The following is a 15,551-nucleotide window of genomic DNA, read 5'->3' on the forward strand; positions in this document are numbered from 1 at the left end:
GCTGGTTCTGTCCAGTGGGGACAACGGGCTGCAGGGAGAGGACGCCGGTGACCTGACCAGCCGGTTCCAGCCAGAAGGGCCAGAGGACAGAAGAGAGGAGAGGAGACCCAGGCAACCCTGTTTACGACCCTGTTTCCCTGGAGAGAAGCCAATGGACAGAGGGGGCTTGGTGCTGGGGGTATCAGATGCCCAGCTGGGAAGCAGGGGGCTCGGGGCTGGAGGGGGGAGCAGGCAGAGCCCCCCTGGCTGCAGGGGGACTGGGATGTGCTGAGCTGGGGGAGGCCAGGCCTGAGGCTCTGAGAGTTTCCTGTGTTGGGTTCAACTCTCAATAAACCCTCCTGTGTTACGCTGACTGAGAGTCGCTCCGGGCTAGAGAACAGGGCTGGCGAGGGAGGGGGGGCATTATCCCCTTCAGCGGTGGAGGCCCAGGGGCCCAGAGTGAGGGGACTCCCTGAGGGGGCCCACGGCAGAGACAGACGTGCTGAGGATCAGAGAGGTGCGGCTCCAGGCAGGGGCGGCTCCAGGCCCCAGCACGCCAAGCACATGCTTGCGGCAGCATGCCACAGGGGGGCGCTCTGCTGGTCCCCGGGAGGGCAGCAGGCAGCTCCAGTGGACCTCCCACAGACGTGCCTGCAGAGGGTCCGCTGGTCCCGCGCGGCTTCAGTGGAGCCGCGGGACCAGCGGACCGTCCACAGGCATGCCTAGGCGGGAGGGCCACCGGAGCCGCGGGACCAGTGACTGGCAGAGCACCCCCCCCGCGGCGTGCCGCCCTGCTTGGGGCGTTGAAATATCTAGAGCCGCCCCTGGCTCCAGGAGATGGAGGGGCCTGACCCCGAGAGAGAGAGGGGACCCCCGAGAAGGGCTGTCGCACTGGAAGGCCCACCCCCCCACGGACCGCACGGGGCACGATCTGTGAGTCCATGACACAGCTGCATCTCAGCACTGGGTGACCAGCAGTGTGGACGTTGCAGGGGAGACCCCGCAGGGTCCCAGAGCTCAGGCTTCAGCGCGGGCGCAAAATAAAACCCACGTTAGACATTCCCAGAACCCCATGTGGGTGCCCAGGGTGTGGATATACACAGGGCAGAGCAAATTCTTCTGTGGCTAATGCATCTGACAGCGCCCCAGGCTCAGGCAGACGGGCTCAGCCAGAGGCAGCGACTTCCCGAGTTCCTGGGGAGTCCTCCCCCGCCTCCGCCTCAGGACCCGCCCCCCCTCCGCCCCTTCTCTGAAGCCTCCGCCCCTCCTCTTCCCACCCCCACACTGCCCCTGCCCCTTCTTGCCCCTGCCCCTTCCTGCCCCCGCTCCCCCACTTCCCCCCAGCACCTCCTGCACTCCGCTGAACAGCTGAGCACCGGTGGGTGGGAGGGCTGGGGGGAGGGAGAGGAGCTGATCTGTGGGGCTGCCAGTGGGTGCCCCAGGGCTGGAGCACCCACGGAGTCGGCGCCTATGGGATCAGCAACGGGGCACCAGAACACAACACCACACCGAAGGCTTTTATTTCGGATCCTGATTTATTCAGTGAATTTGCTAATGCGCAGAGATTCCAGCCAGCCGTGAGGTACCGGGACAGACACACCCCTACGCTGGGCAGACCCTTGGCTATGGCCTCTTTGCGTCGCCCGGCAGCGCAAAGGGGCGTCGGAGGGGGTGCAGCTGGGACTTCAGGCCTTTATTCTGTCACCCATCGAGCCAGCTTTAGCATTCATTTCATCCAGCTGCAACACAAGGAACCCCCAGGCCTGTCTCCCGTAAGATGCTGGCTGCAGCAGGTACCATAAGGCTTGGGGGGCCTATGAACTTTGGCACAGATAAATGGCCCAACGGTCACCCCTAAGTTTTGCGGGACTGGGAACAGAGTATTTAAGGGGCGGTTTGTCCGTAACGACACCAACCAGCCACAGGGACGTGAGCTAACGCCGGCTTTGGGATACTGCAGGATGGGAACGTCTGCAGATGTCTGACCACAAGCCGGCCATGGCAAGGGATTGACGTGTCTGAGAATAAGCTGAGATCAGTAACATCCTAACCTACAGGAGAAGGGACCCCGATATCGGCAGGGTGAGGAGATACAGATAAGGAGGAAGGGAGAAGCCACTACTGAATAGGCATTAGGCACAGTGGCATTGGCGTAACATATTAGAAAAGTTGCACCCCAGCCTGTGGGCAGGAGGCGAGCGAGAGGCAGCATTTGGGGGGTGCCCGGATCACGGCCCCGGGTGATGAGGAGGAAGGTGCTGGTGAGGAGGAAAATAATGACTAACATTTCCGGTTGTTCCACAAGGGGCGGTGCGAGAACGGGGCGGTTCAGATGGACATTCTGTGTTACCGCTGTCCCCCTTCCTGGGCTGGAGCCTTTGGGACTCTGCTAAATGTGTGATCCACGATTAGAAACACAGAAGGTTCCTCCAGTGCAAGGGCTGCGACCGGCCCCCTCGGGGTTCCCAACTGAACAGCAATTTTAATAACACTAGGACGGATCCAGGGCCCAGAACCTGTCAGACCTCCCAGCGAGCACTGGGACTTTGTGAATAATCAATAGAATTAACGTACGATTCAGAGCTCGGGCTGCAACGCGCAGGAATCAGGTGCTGTGAGGGCCGTGCCGGGCGGGGGTCAGGCGAGCAGCTTCACCAGCAGCAGCCCAGTCAGGCCAGGCAGGTAGAGGGCAAAGGAGAATCTCCCCAGAGCCGGGCTGGCCCCACTGGTGGATGTTTTCTCCGCAGGTTTGAAGGTCGCCTTTTTGATTGAGAATATGTAGACTGAAGTATGCAGGGTGCCTCCATCTTTAATACTTTCTGTAGACGCAATAGAGCAGCCTTTTGCAACAAATGGTGATTCAGCTGAAGATGAACCTGAGGGAGAAAACCAGCCTGTTATTAGGCGGGGGCAGCTCTGTTTCCTTCTCTGCCCCAGAACCTCTGTCTCCACCATCCAGCGGTTCCCACCTCTGCCTCCCGTTCCCACCCCCCGGTGCTCTCCCTGCTCTCGCTGTAACCAGCCACGGCAGGGTGGGTGTCTGGTCCCCTCCTGCCTCCCCCGCGCCCCTTTCTGCAGCTCCACACGAGACTGAAGCTGGAGTTTGGAACCAGCTGATCGCTGGAGGTGGGTCCTTCCCTGCCCCTCTATGGTCCCGCCCCACCTCTCCTCATCCCCTACAGGCCCTGCCCCCCCGCCAAGCCGGAAGCCGTTGCAGGGTTGGGGACCCTGGGCCTCTCCACCTGCCCAGGGTGAGGGGACTGAGAGCAGCCCCTGGCCCGAGTCCCTGCCCTCTGGGTCCCCTGCCCAGGGCAGATGGAGGGTGCACAGCACCCCACAGCTGCTCAGGCTCCAGTTTCCAGCCTGGCCGGGCGGCAGGACCTCGGGGAGAAGAGGAAGGGAAGGGGGCCAGGCCCGTGGTGAAAAGTGAATGGCCCAGGCGCAGCTTTCACCGTCCCCTGCAGCCCCGACCGGGTTCAGTTCAGTTATTTTATAAACACCCCAAAGCGCTGGGAGTCCTGGACACACACTGAGAACAGGAGCTTCCGCACTGAGCAATAGCTTAGCTCCCTCTTAAAGATACCGGGGGTGGGGTCTAATGGTTAGAGCAGCGTGGCTGGGAGCCAGGACTCCTGGGTTCTCTCCCTGGCTCTGCATCATTGACATGACAACCCTTCCCATGGCAAGAGGAGCTGGTGTGGAAGGGAAAACTTCCAATTCCTCTCTCCTTCCCCCCCAGCCAAAACTCTCTCTTGGTGGCCTCCACCCCCCAAGGGCTCAGTACAGACTCTAGGGGCCTGTCTACACTGCAGCTTGGGTCAGTACAAGTAATGTTACTTAGCAATGTAAGTTACGCCAACCTAAGTGCCAGTGCCCAGTGCCCACTTCCCACTGACATCCCCACTGCCACTCGTGGAGCTGGTTTCATTGTGCGGACAGCAGAGCTCTCTCCCGTCAGCACAGAGTGTCTTCACCAGATGCGGTACAATGGCGCAGTGTAGACTGGCCCTAGGTTTCACCAGCCCTTTGGGGAGTTCCTGGGCCATGAGATTCCCAGAGCAGCTCCCACTCTGCCGCCAGCTGGCAGGATTTACCTTTTCTTACAGTCCCAGTGAAATCGACACACTGCTTCTCATCCCCAGTACAAGGGGTCATTTGGCTGACACAGGTATCGGAGTTCAGAGACAAGCAGCTTGGACACTGCAGCCCATTCTCGGTGGTGCTCCCCGTGGGCACTGAGAACCGAGAACCAAGAACCGAAAGAGAGAGAGAGAGAGATGGTCACAGAGTGGGTTAAATCTCATTCAAACTAGTGGGTGTGTCTGTCCTGCATTGCTTGGTTGTGAGAAGGTCCCACCCCCTGCCCAATGGGATTGCTCCATCCGTCTGTCACACGACAACCTCTGAACCTGGCAGCTGATCAATTCCAGAATTTCCGGGCACTTTCTAGGCACCCAGGGCCAGAACCCTGCTTCCTTTGGGAGAAATTGGAAACACTCCCCCCGACACACACACTCCTGGCCATCTGATCAGCCCCGCCACCTCTGCGATTGCCTGCAGGCCAAACACCAGGTTGATGGCCCCACTGACACCCCATCTCCGTTCTGCCCAGCGTCCCTGGGGGTGTAACACGGTGACACCCACAATGACCGATCTCCCAGACGGAAGGAAGGAGGATGGTGGGGGAGGAAGAATGGGTGTGGAGGGGGCATATATACAGACCTGGCATGGGGCAGGTGAGAGGGGGACAATGGGGAAAGAGGGGTGTGGGGGGATGCATGCAATCCTTGGCAAGGCAGGGGAGATTGTAATAATAAAGTTGTCTCCAATGCACTCCAAGAATTTGTTGAATATTCTGTGCCCGGCTGTGTCCCCCGTCACCACCAAGTCCTGGGCTTTGCGTGATTTTGTGAGTTTATAAAAAGTCTTGTTCACCTCTTCCTGGTTAGCTGGTCTGTAGCCGACCCTACCAGGCATCCCCCTTGGTTTTTACCCCTTTTATCCCTACCTGGAGACTTTCAATGAGTCCGTCTCCTATTCGCATCTCCGAGCAGGGGCAGACAAATTTGCTATCCAAGGCAACTCCTCCTCCCGCTATCCCTGCCTGCCCGCCTGCCTGGAGCAAGCTGTGCCCCTTGGTGCCAATATCCCAGCCACGTGTGTTCTCCCCCCTATGTCTCTGTGACCCCAGTGATGTCACAGCTGGGATCACTCACTGCTTCAAACGCTGAAAGCGACAGGAAATCACATTGTTTTGGGAAATGGCCAAACGGGCAGTTTTGAATTTTTCGCACAAGGACCAAGGGGGATAAACTGGCCGGCGATGAACAGCCCTGGGGCTCCGAACCCGGTTTCCAGCCATCAGGCGAGGGAGGTCTTGGAGCAGTTTCCCATGGGAACGGAGGGTGGGGGGTGGGCAAAGCCGCCAGCTAGTTTGATGGTGGAGCCTGACAGGTTCAGGGAGGTTTAGACTGGAGCCCAGCCCGGCTGCTGCCCCCTCTCTCGCGTGCCGCCCTCGCCCATCTGCTTTCACATGGGCCTGGACCATTCCACCCCCTGGTTTGGGGACCCGCCAGCGACAGGCATTTCAATGGCGACAGAAATGACATTCGAGTGAATGGACGTTGGGGACAGTAAAGGGGAGAAATGGGAACAAATACAATTGTGCCGGAGCTTGTCCACATCAACCATTCGACTGTGGCGGGGGTGGGGAAGGTGTCTAAGGGTCCGCTGGGGTGTGAATCGACCCTGTTCTAGTCTGCCACAACCTAGCTCTCCATGTGCGCCTTGCTGACACATGTGAACAGTTCATTAATGTGCTTTGAGCTGGTCCTCTTTCAAGGTGCTCTAATGATCTGTTCACGTGCATCAGCAGGGGGCATGCGGACAGCGAGATTCACACCCCAGCTCAGCGCTGTGTAACTGGTCATGTGGACAAGTCATGAAACAGAGACAGTAAAACAGATCTGTACATACCTTCTGAGCCCGAGTTACAGTTATCTGTGTTGCATATTTCGATGCTGAGCCTCAGATACTTGCCCTTCCCAACAGTGAAAGAGATGAGAACTTCTTTGCGGTTATTCTTGTCTGCTATACAGACTCTGCTATACGCCTTGGTCTGGAACCCGTCTGTTTTAAAGAAGGAAAACAGAAAAAAGGAATTGAGAGGCGAATGTCGAGGAGGAGCAGGGAGGCTATTTTACCACAACGTTGGTCCCTGGGGTGACACTGCTGGTAGCCTGAGTCCTGTTCAGGGCCCCACGATTCAGGAAGGAGGTCGGGTTGGTCGGTGGGGGAAGGTCAGAGAAGAGCCGTGAGGACGATTGAAGGGTTAGAAAACCTGCCTTAGCGCGAGAGACGCCAGGGGCTCGATCCATGGAGCTGAACACAGAGACGGTTCAGGGGTGACGTGGTCCCCGTCTGCCAGAACCTACCCGGGGAACAAACGTTCACTGACGGGCTCCTCAGTCGGGCGGCGGAAGGTCGGACGCCGTCCCGTGGCTGGGAGTTGGAGCCGGACACACTCAGACTGGGAATAAGGGGAAGGTTTTTCACAGGGAGGGTCATTAACCACAGGGACGATCTCTCAGGGGCCGGGGTGGATTCTCCATCAGGGACAATGTGTAAAGCCAGACGGGAGGTTTCTCTCCCAGCTCTGCTCCAGGGATGATCTGGGGCAGGTCTCTGGCCTGTGCTGGGCCGGGGGTCAGACGAGATGATCCCAACGGTCCCTTTTGGCCCTGGCGTCTAGGACTCGGTGGCCGTGTCTGCGCTGCAGAGTGAACCCGGGTTAGCCACACCCTGGGGTGAGCGTCCGCACTGCGAAGCCTCCCGGGGGTTAGATCCACCTGGACACCACCCAGCCAGTGCTGCACTAAACCCAGGGCAGCGCTAGGCCTCTGGGGGCATGTCCCAGGGCTCCTCGCTCTGCCCTGAGCTGGGCCATCCTCTGCGCGAGTCAGCCATTTTCTTCGGCAGCGACCGCGGCGGCTGGATCTTTGGCCACCCCGGTTGCCGCAGGCATTTAGGCAGAGGGAGCTGGGGCAGGGGGACGCAGGGAGGGCCACCTGCAGCAAGTAAGGGGGGGGAGGGCGGCACGCAGGGGAGCTCCCTGCCCCAGCTCACCCCTGCCCCGCCTCCTCCCCGAGCACCCCGTGGCCGCTTCACTTCTCCTGCCTCCCAGGCTGGATTGCTTAGGCACCGCAAGCCTGCGAGGCGGGAGACGTGAAGCGGCGATGGCGTGCTCGGGGAGGAGGCAGAGCAGGGGTGAGCTGGGGTGGGGGGGCGCCTCAGGGCGGAGGGGGGGGAGCTGCCATGGGGGAGGGCGCCTCAGGGTGGGGGCTCGGGGACAGGGGAGGTCGCAAGGTGGAAGTTTCGCCTAGGGCGCGAAACATCCTTGCACCAGCCCTGCCAGCAGGTGAGTTTCAGTGCAGCAGGAGGGAATAGATAGAAAGGCAGGAAAACACGGCCCCTGTCAGGGTTCCCTCCCCACTCTGAACTGTGGGGTACAGATTTGGGGGCCCACATGAAACACTCCCTAAGCTTATATTTCACCAGCTTAGGTTAAAAACTTTTCCAAGGCACAAATTCCTTCTTTGCTCCTTTTACAGTATTGCTGCCACCACCAAGTGATTTACACAAACATTTAGGGAGGGGGCTCCGGTAATAAAAAGATTTAAAACACAGAGGATTTCCTCTTTAGGCTTAACTTTAAAGTTACAAAACAGGAATAAACCTCCCTCTTAGCATAGGGAAAATTCACAAGCTAAAACAAAAGATAATTAAATGCATTTTCTTGCTATTACTTACAATTTTTGTAATTTTATATGTATTATTTTACCTGCCTGGTCTTGCTTTTTTTCTTCGAGGGCACACACAGAGATCACAAACAAAACCTTTCCCTTTATATTTATGACAGCCCCAAAGGAATTATGGGAAGGCGTTGGAGGACTATCAGCATCTGTGTGAAGTAACCCAGGTTACAGCTGCATCCCCACAGCAGAGTGGGCGAATTCCAGCCCAAGTTAAAGAGGAACCAGGGTCTAAGCTGCACCCTGAACTGCATCAGCCGGGCTGAGCTCAAAGCTCGTATCCACGGAGGTTAAAGGGGTTTGCGGCTGGGTAGTAGGGGATATTGGGGCGGGGGAGAATTAGAGCTAAACCCGAGGTCATGGCCCACATGAACTCTGCAGTAAAGTCGCACCCTGACTGGGTGGAAGTTTTAATAAACCCATTTGTGACTGTGCTGGGAAAATTTCCTGAGTGTGGTCAGAGAGTGAGATGGGGGTGGTGTACGGAGAGAGGGAGAGATAGATAGATAGATAGATAGAAAGAGACAGACCATGTTAAAGCTGATGCTGTGCTATGCATCCTTCTTACAGGGTAAATGGAAGGAACCATTAAATCTTTTTAATTCAATGGAAGGACGAACAAAACTGGGTCTGTAACTCAGGTTTTTGATTTCAAAAGATCAGACTGTGAGAAATGAAGGGAACTAGTGAAATCCACCAGCCTGAAGAGCTCAGGGAGTTGAACACGGAGAAGGTTTGGAATCTCTTTAAGTCAAAGGGGAAAAACTATCTTGAATTTTCATCCCAAGCAAGGGGGGAAACGTGTAAGGAAGGACTCCAGCCCAAGTAGGTGACTAACAGTTTTCAGACAGGGTATTGGGAGCCCAATGGTATACAAAGGATCTCATCACCAATCTCCATTTTTTAACACATTTCAGAACGTGCATTTCCACCCAAAGCAGCTTCGCTTGTTGCAGCGCAGCCATCCATTGTGGAGCTGAAAACGTAGCAAATAAAAATCAGTAAATAAAGCCCAAGGGGTGAAATCCTGGCCCCACTGAAGTCAATGGAAGCTTTGCAACTGATTCCATGGGGCAGGATTTCAAACCGCTGTGTCTTCCGGTCACTATGTAAGACACTGTAACGTTGCCTCAATCAATACAGCTTCTAGCACAGCCTGAGTGCTCTGTGCCGTGTTCATGGACTGCTTGGGGTTGGGCTTAGCGATGAGGCTGGTGACTGCAGGGTAGGATGTGCCTGGGTTGAAGGCAATGTCACCTACCCAATGTATTGTCCTCTGCCCCCATACCGCAGCCACCATTAGCCGTGTCTATTTGGCAGGTCTCTGTAGTAGTCAGGCAGGAGTTTGCTGAATCAGGGCATTTTTGGCATGTCACAGTCACCGCTGGAGAAAGAACAAGAACAAGTGTTTCCTTCTTACTGGGGCATAACAGTGTCACCTCCCTTAGCCCCAATCTTCCCCCTCTGCTCCAAACAAGCCGGGGAATTAACAGACCCAATTTCCCCCAGGATACTCAGTAGCGGCACAATTTCAGCCTCTGTGCCATCAGTACTCGGGGGGTCCCATTGGGAACAGGTGAAAGGGATGATGCTCTTCAGAGGTGAAAGTAAACTGGTACGGTCCAGCACGGCGTACCAGCAAGAGCCAGTACGCCGTGCCGGACTGAACCGGCTTCAGCAGCAGGGATTTAAAGGGCCCGGTGCTCCAGCCGCTGTGGGGAGCCCCGAGCCCTTTAAATCCCCACTGCAGCCCCAGCTGCCGGAGATGCAGCAGGGATTTAAAGGGCCCGGAGTTCTGCGGCGGCCAGAGCACTGGGCCCTTTAATTTGCCCCGCGGGCTCCCAGCCACCTTTGCAACTGGGAGCCACAGCTGGTGTACCCAGGGCCTTTAAAGTTTCAGAGGCCCCACCTCTTCCGGGTGAGGCCACACCCCCAGTCAGGACTCCGGCCGTACCAGTAAGTCCTGTAAGTTACTTTCACCCCTGGTGCTCTTCCCAAGCTCCGGCCACCCCAGATGTGGCTCCTGTTGTGCAGGTATTCACAGTACTGGAGAGTCGCTCACTTCGCAGCCTGTGTTGGCTGAGTCCATTGCACGGCCCCGGGCTCCTGCCAGCCCCCCGTGGCCCTCGCAGACTCCTCACATGCCCCTCCCATCCCCTTCTATTTCAGGGCTACCATGCTAACCCCCCCACATCCTATCTCATGCCAGGGACTCTGTGTGTCCCCCCATTCTCCCCCCATACCATGGTCCCCCATTCTCCCCCCATACCAGGGACTCCCATTCCTCCCCATACCAGGAGCTCTCCCCACCACCATCAACTTTCTTTCTGTCTGGGAGATCAGCCTCTCAGGGTGTAACATGTTAAGCTCCATGGGGATGCTGGGCAGACCTGGGCTGGGGGGCGTTGATAGGCTGGAAGATGTCAATGGTCCCATCAACTGGTTCTTTGATCTGCACACAGTTACAGGGGGAGCTTGCAAGTGTGGCTGGGCTGGCCAGACGCCAATGGCTCTGTGTGTCCCTGATTCCCCCCTTCTGGTTTTGTGATATTCCCCAAAATCAACATGGTTCTGCCCAGTGATGTCTAGAACATCTCCTGAAATTTTGGAGTTGATGGAATGCAGCGTTCAGAAGTTATTTCATTGCACAGAAATAGGGAAATACCATTGAGTTGAGTGTGACCGCGTTCTCTGGGCTGCCAGCCGGCCAGCAGAGGGGTCTGACAGAAAGGTTTGGGGTGCAGAAGCCAGCTGTCTTGGCCCATAGCCGCGTGGGGATTGATCCCCATTGGGACGGCTCTCTGATGAACTGGCCCCCAGGTTTACAGCCTGATTACACAGACCTTGGCTGAAGTTAAAGCCAACTTTGCCTACATCCCTCCGGATCAGCCCAGCCATTCGCAGTCTGTGGGGAATGGGAAGGATGGAAATTGCCAGACAAAAAACAGAACAAAAGGACGTTCATTGTCCCTTGTTCCCCAAATTACCATTGATACAAGTGGCATTAACCACAGCGCATGGACATGCTGGGGACCTGTAAGTGAACAATCTCTGCCCTTCAGTCCTTATGTACAGCACCCTGCACGCAAGCTGTGTAAGTGCAGCAGCTTTGCACCTTTTCTTTTAGAGACGTGGAGATTTTCAGGCTGTGATGCTGATCTAGTCTGAGCTCCTGCATCGCCCAAGCCAGAGAACCTCCCCCAGCCCTTCCTCCATCCAGCCCATATCTGATAGTTGAGCTAGAGCTGATCTTTCAGAAGGACGTCCAATCTCGGTGTAAAGACTCCAAGGGATGGAGAATCCACACACACACACCCCGCCCCTCTTTGAGAAGCTGCTGCCAGGGTTAATTCCACCTTCGACTGGTCTAAATTCAACTCCCAGCCATTGGATCTCATTCTGCCTCTGTTTGCTCGGTTGGAGAGCCCTCTGCTACCGGAAACTGTCGGCCTGATTCCAGGTTACACTCAATCCCCAAGCAGTGTCATTTACTCCCATATTTAGTCCCTTTTGTGCTGCCAAAGCAGTGCAGAGGAGCCTTCGTGGGACTAAGAATTCAGGGCAGTGTCCAGTAACAGTGTCCCAGGCCTGGTCCACACTCAACAGTTAGGTTGTTATAGCTACGGCGCTTGGGGAAGTCACACCCTCAGCACTGCAGTGAGGCCAGTCTAACCCCTGGAGGAGATAGAAGTTGATGGGTGAATCCTTCCCTCAACACAGCTACCATCGCTCGGGGAGGGGAGTTCCTAAAGGGATGGAAACCCCCGTCCATTGGGACAGGCGACGCCTTCACTATGGGTCTCTGCCAGCCCAGCTACAGCGCTGTGGCTAAGCGGCTACAGTAGCCGTAGTGTAGACAGGGCCCTGTACCCCACCCAGAGCTAATCCCCCCTCCCTGCACATGCTGGATGTTCCCCTGACTGGGGATCCGGGGGGTGTAAAGTGTCCAAGTCCGGGGGGGGTTACCTGGCCACAGCAGCGAGTGACTCACCTTGTGCACTCGTAGCTAGGAGAGCAGGGAGCAGGCAGAGGATGAAGGTAACCATCCTGGTGCTGGGAGGCCCACGGGGCCGGGCTCGGAGCTGAACGGCGCTTCTCACGGCTGACACAGCAAACGCTGCCGGGGGAAGGAGGAGAGAGTCAAGACCGAAATGAGAAGGGAAAGGGAATTACAGCCGAGATTCAGGGGGTAAAGCACCAGGGAACAGAGCTCACAAATAACCAATTTTTTTGTTCACTATCAATTGTCAAAGATCGGGGAGGGGAAGTGGAATCTTTTTTGGTTGGCCCAAAATTCTCATCTAACTAAAAAGCTGAACAAAAAAATGGTTTTGTTTCTTTTTCAAGTATCTAAAAATATTTTTAAATTGGTTTTAAAATAAAAATTGACTGCAGTTTTGAAATTAAAAGACACTTTGAGTTGAAAAAAATCAAAACATTTAATTCTGGAAATATCCAGACAAAACGTTTCCTTTTTTAGGATTTGTTTTTCTAGAATTTTTTCCGGCTGAAGCAATGCAGCAAAAATGACACAAATTTGTGAAATGTTTTATTTGCCCCAAACCTGCATTTTTCAATGGAGAAAAGTTTGGGTTAGAAAATTTCTCCCAGCTCCGGCTGAAGACAGAAGCTGCCACCGAATTGCTGCCGCTGAGGAAATGCGCATGCTGCCCTAACAGCACACAGACTGCCCCCAATGTCCGCAGCGGCAATTTGGCGCACTGCTTGGGGCGGCAAAAACAGTGGTCCCTTCTCTGGATCAGCCTGGTTCAGTTAGAACCTGTCAGATCTAGGAGGCTTCAACCCCCTCAGCCCCCATGTGTGTTACTTTGCATTGATCAAAACTCAGCTTCATCTGCCATCGTGTTACCCATTGATCCAGCTCCGTTCGATCTCGCTGAGGTTCCCGACTAACCTCAGTAAGTTGCCTCCTCTGCAGATTTCAGCACCTCCTCGCTCATCCCCCTTGCAGATCATTTGAGTAACTTGAACTCTGGGTCTAGCATAGAGCTTAGAGGCCTCCACTTCTAAGCTTTTGCCATCACACAAAATTCCCTGGAATTTCAGCTCTGTTTTCTAGAGACACAAGGTGGGGGACGAGACAAGCGTCCAAGCGGCACCGAGCTCTTCTGTGGGTCAATGGAGCTCCAGAGCTTCTGTCTCTCTCCAGCAGAAGCTGGTCCAATAAAAGCTTTCCCCTCACCCACCTTGTCTGTCTAGTATCCTGGGACCCACACGGCTACAACAACGCTGGAAACTCCTCTGTTCTCTGGCTGTTGTCCCATTTCTCCTCCATGCCAGTCCCTTGCCTCCCGCCCCAGCACTGCTTCGATTCCTTACTGCCCCACGGCAAGGGAGTTTGCCGAAGGCTTTTTGGCAGTCCAAACCAAGTACGTCGACTGGTTGCTCTCTGCTCCCTAAGCCTGGGATGTTCAGAGCAGCCGGAGGGAGTTCAAGGCCCGACTCCCAGGGAGTTTCAGCAGACGCTGGCCCCCTCGCTGCTGGTTTTGCCTTTGAAAATCTCCCTATTTCGCTCACACACCATTCCATGAGTGGGGCTGCTTTTCCTTTGCACAAGCTGAGCTGCTTTATCCCTGCAGCTTGCACCTGAAATATATCTCCAGCCTTTACCCACTTTCAGCAGATCATCAGTGATAACAAGCAATAATTTAACACAGCATTAAAAACTCTTACCTTCAGCTGCACCACGGTTCCGTTCACCTCCAACTTCTCTGTAATATCAAAGAGATGCACTGACCTGTCTAGCACGGCCCCTTCCTCTCTATATAGTACAATGACACAGTCTGATTAATCTAGAAACTGGGAGTAACAGTGAATGATTTACTGAAATGTAATAAATTGCACGACCCTCATACCTGGGCACTCCCTCTTCAAATACAATTCAGATCGACCCTTTCTCAATCCATCAGCTATTGTTTTATTGAATTTGTCCCATACTGTTCGTGCAACAGAGATAAGGGGCGATATGCAGCTCAGTCACAGGGGTAGAGGTGCAACGTTCGCATACCAGAGGTGTTTATCCAGATCCTGAGGTGCTGTAAATGATAGCGGAACAGGTAAATTCACAGCAGCTGGGGATCCGGCTCCATTGATTCCACTGGAGCAAGGGCCAATTGATACCAAATGGGAGTCGGGTGAGATTGTCAGAACGAAAGTAAGGATGGCCATGGAGTTGGCCCCATTACGACAGCTCCCCGCCCATTCCCAGAACAGGTTGTTAAATTCCTTCTCGTTAAATTGTGTTAATATTAATTGGGGAAAGATTTTCTTATCTGCCCCATACCAGGGGGTGGCATCAAACTGGTCTCAAGAGCACGACATCACACCCAGCTGGAGGAATTTAATTACAGAATAACTGAGTGGAGAAGAGCGTTTTGACCTTGATTGCTTCCAGGCCAGTTTTGCTCTTGGAGATCGTAGAGATGGGTAGGGGGCTTCCACACAGAATCCAGGTGTTAGGCTCTCCAGGAGTCTAACGAGAGAGAGTGGCTGGAGATCAACTGATGAACAGTGCAATGGAAAAGCTAGGGATTAGTTATAACCACATATGAACTCCCAGCTCAGATTCAGCCAGGCGGTGGTGGTCTCCTAGTGGCACCTCACTGAATCTGCAGCCTTGTTCTCTAGGATCTCGTCTGCCATTGAACGCACATGAGTAAGGTCGGGTGGATACCAGAAACGTTTGCTGGCACAGCTCTGCGGGTCGGGGCGTGTGATCTCCTGGGACATTGCTGTGCAGGCCAAAGCCCCAGCATAGGGCAGTTATACCGGCAGAAAACCCCTTTTACCCATAGACGTTATTTCTGCCTCCTACTGATGCTGTCCCACGGTGTGTAACTGAAACATTCACTGGAGCAAGAGCCTGAGTCTCCCAACCTCCAGGTCCATCCTTCTCTCTCTCGTGTGCTTATTTGCTGTGACCCAATAAACAGGGGGACTCTCACGTAGGAGCAGGGAGGGGATTTTCCCTCTGGCTTTGGCCCTGGGGCGACGCTGCTGGGATCCAGTGTCCAGTCTGGGGCCCACTTTTCAAGGGGGAGGTTGGTCGATTGCAGAAGAGCCACGAGAATGAGGAAAGAATTAGAAAACCTGCTTCACAGCGACAGATCCACTGAGCTTAGCACAGAGAAGGGCCAGGGGTGACCTGATCCCGGCCTGTCAGTCCCTACATGGGGAATGAATATTTACTAATGGGCTGCTCGACGTGATCCCATGGCTGGAAGCTGGAGCTGGACAAAGTCAGACTGGGAATAAGATGAACGTGTTTACCAGGGAGGGGAATTACCCCTTGGAACAGTTTCTGACGGCTCCTGCTGGGTTCTCCATCAGTGGCCATTTTCAAGGCAAGCCTGGGTGCTTTTGCTGAGAGACCTGCTCTGGGAATCCTGTGGTAGACGTTCCCTTGCCTGTGACACAGGAGGTCAGACACGATGGCCCCGGTGGGTCCCGTCTGGCCTGGGGATCTGCGACTCTTTAAATAGTTTATCCCAAGTGGAAGAGCTGGAAAAGGAGAGATTGAGCGAGACCCCCCCCCCCCGGAAGGACCTACAGCCTGGGGGTCAGGCCGTGCCCCTGGAAGGGACGTCCAGGCAAAGGGAAGCATCACACCAGCCTCTCCCACAGCCAGGATGAGCACTCTAACCACTAGGCTGCTGGACACCACGAGGCTTCCTCATCCGGCCATATTGTGGGGGGCTCGGCGTGCTCCATGACATGTGCTGGACTGGGCTTCTCTCCCCT

At 55.2% G+C, this 15,551-nt stretch overlaps 1 protein-coding gene across 1 annotated transcript; it reads right to left on the reverse strand.

Annotated features, from left to right (window-relative positions):
* Positions 1-1,959: 1,959 nt before the first annotated feature.
* On the reverse strand, positions 1,960-14,540 carry LOC120390109 (phospholipase A2 inhibitor and Ly6/PLAUR domain-containing protein-like). The gene is made up of 8 exons (XM_039512421.1): positions 14,410-14,540; positions 13,485-13,572; positions 12,740-12,866; positions 11,782-11,907; positions 9,052-9,174; positions 5,956-6,108; positions 4,074-4,214; positions 1,960-2,855 (listed from the first exon to the last, which is right to left on the reverse strand). Exons 1-8 carry the CDS (start codon positions 14,538-14,540, stop codon positions 2,617-2,619), a joined length of 1,128 nt encoding a protein of 375 aa, XP_039368355.1. The 3' UTR covers positions 1,960-2,616.
* Positions 14,541-15,551: the final 1,011 nt, after the last annotated feature.

Source organism: Mauremys reevesii, linkage group 24, assembly GCF_016161935.1.
Source record: "Mauremys reevesii isolate NIE-2019 linkage group 24, ASM1616193v1, whole genome shotgun sequence".
Taxonomy (NCBI): Eukaryota; Metazoa; Chordata; order Testudines; family Geoemydidae; genus Mauremys; species Mauremys reevesii.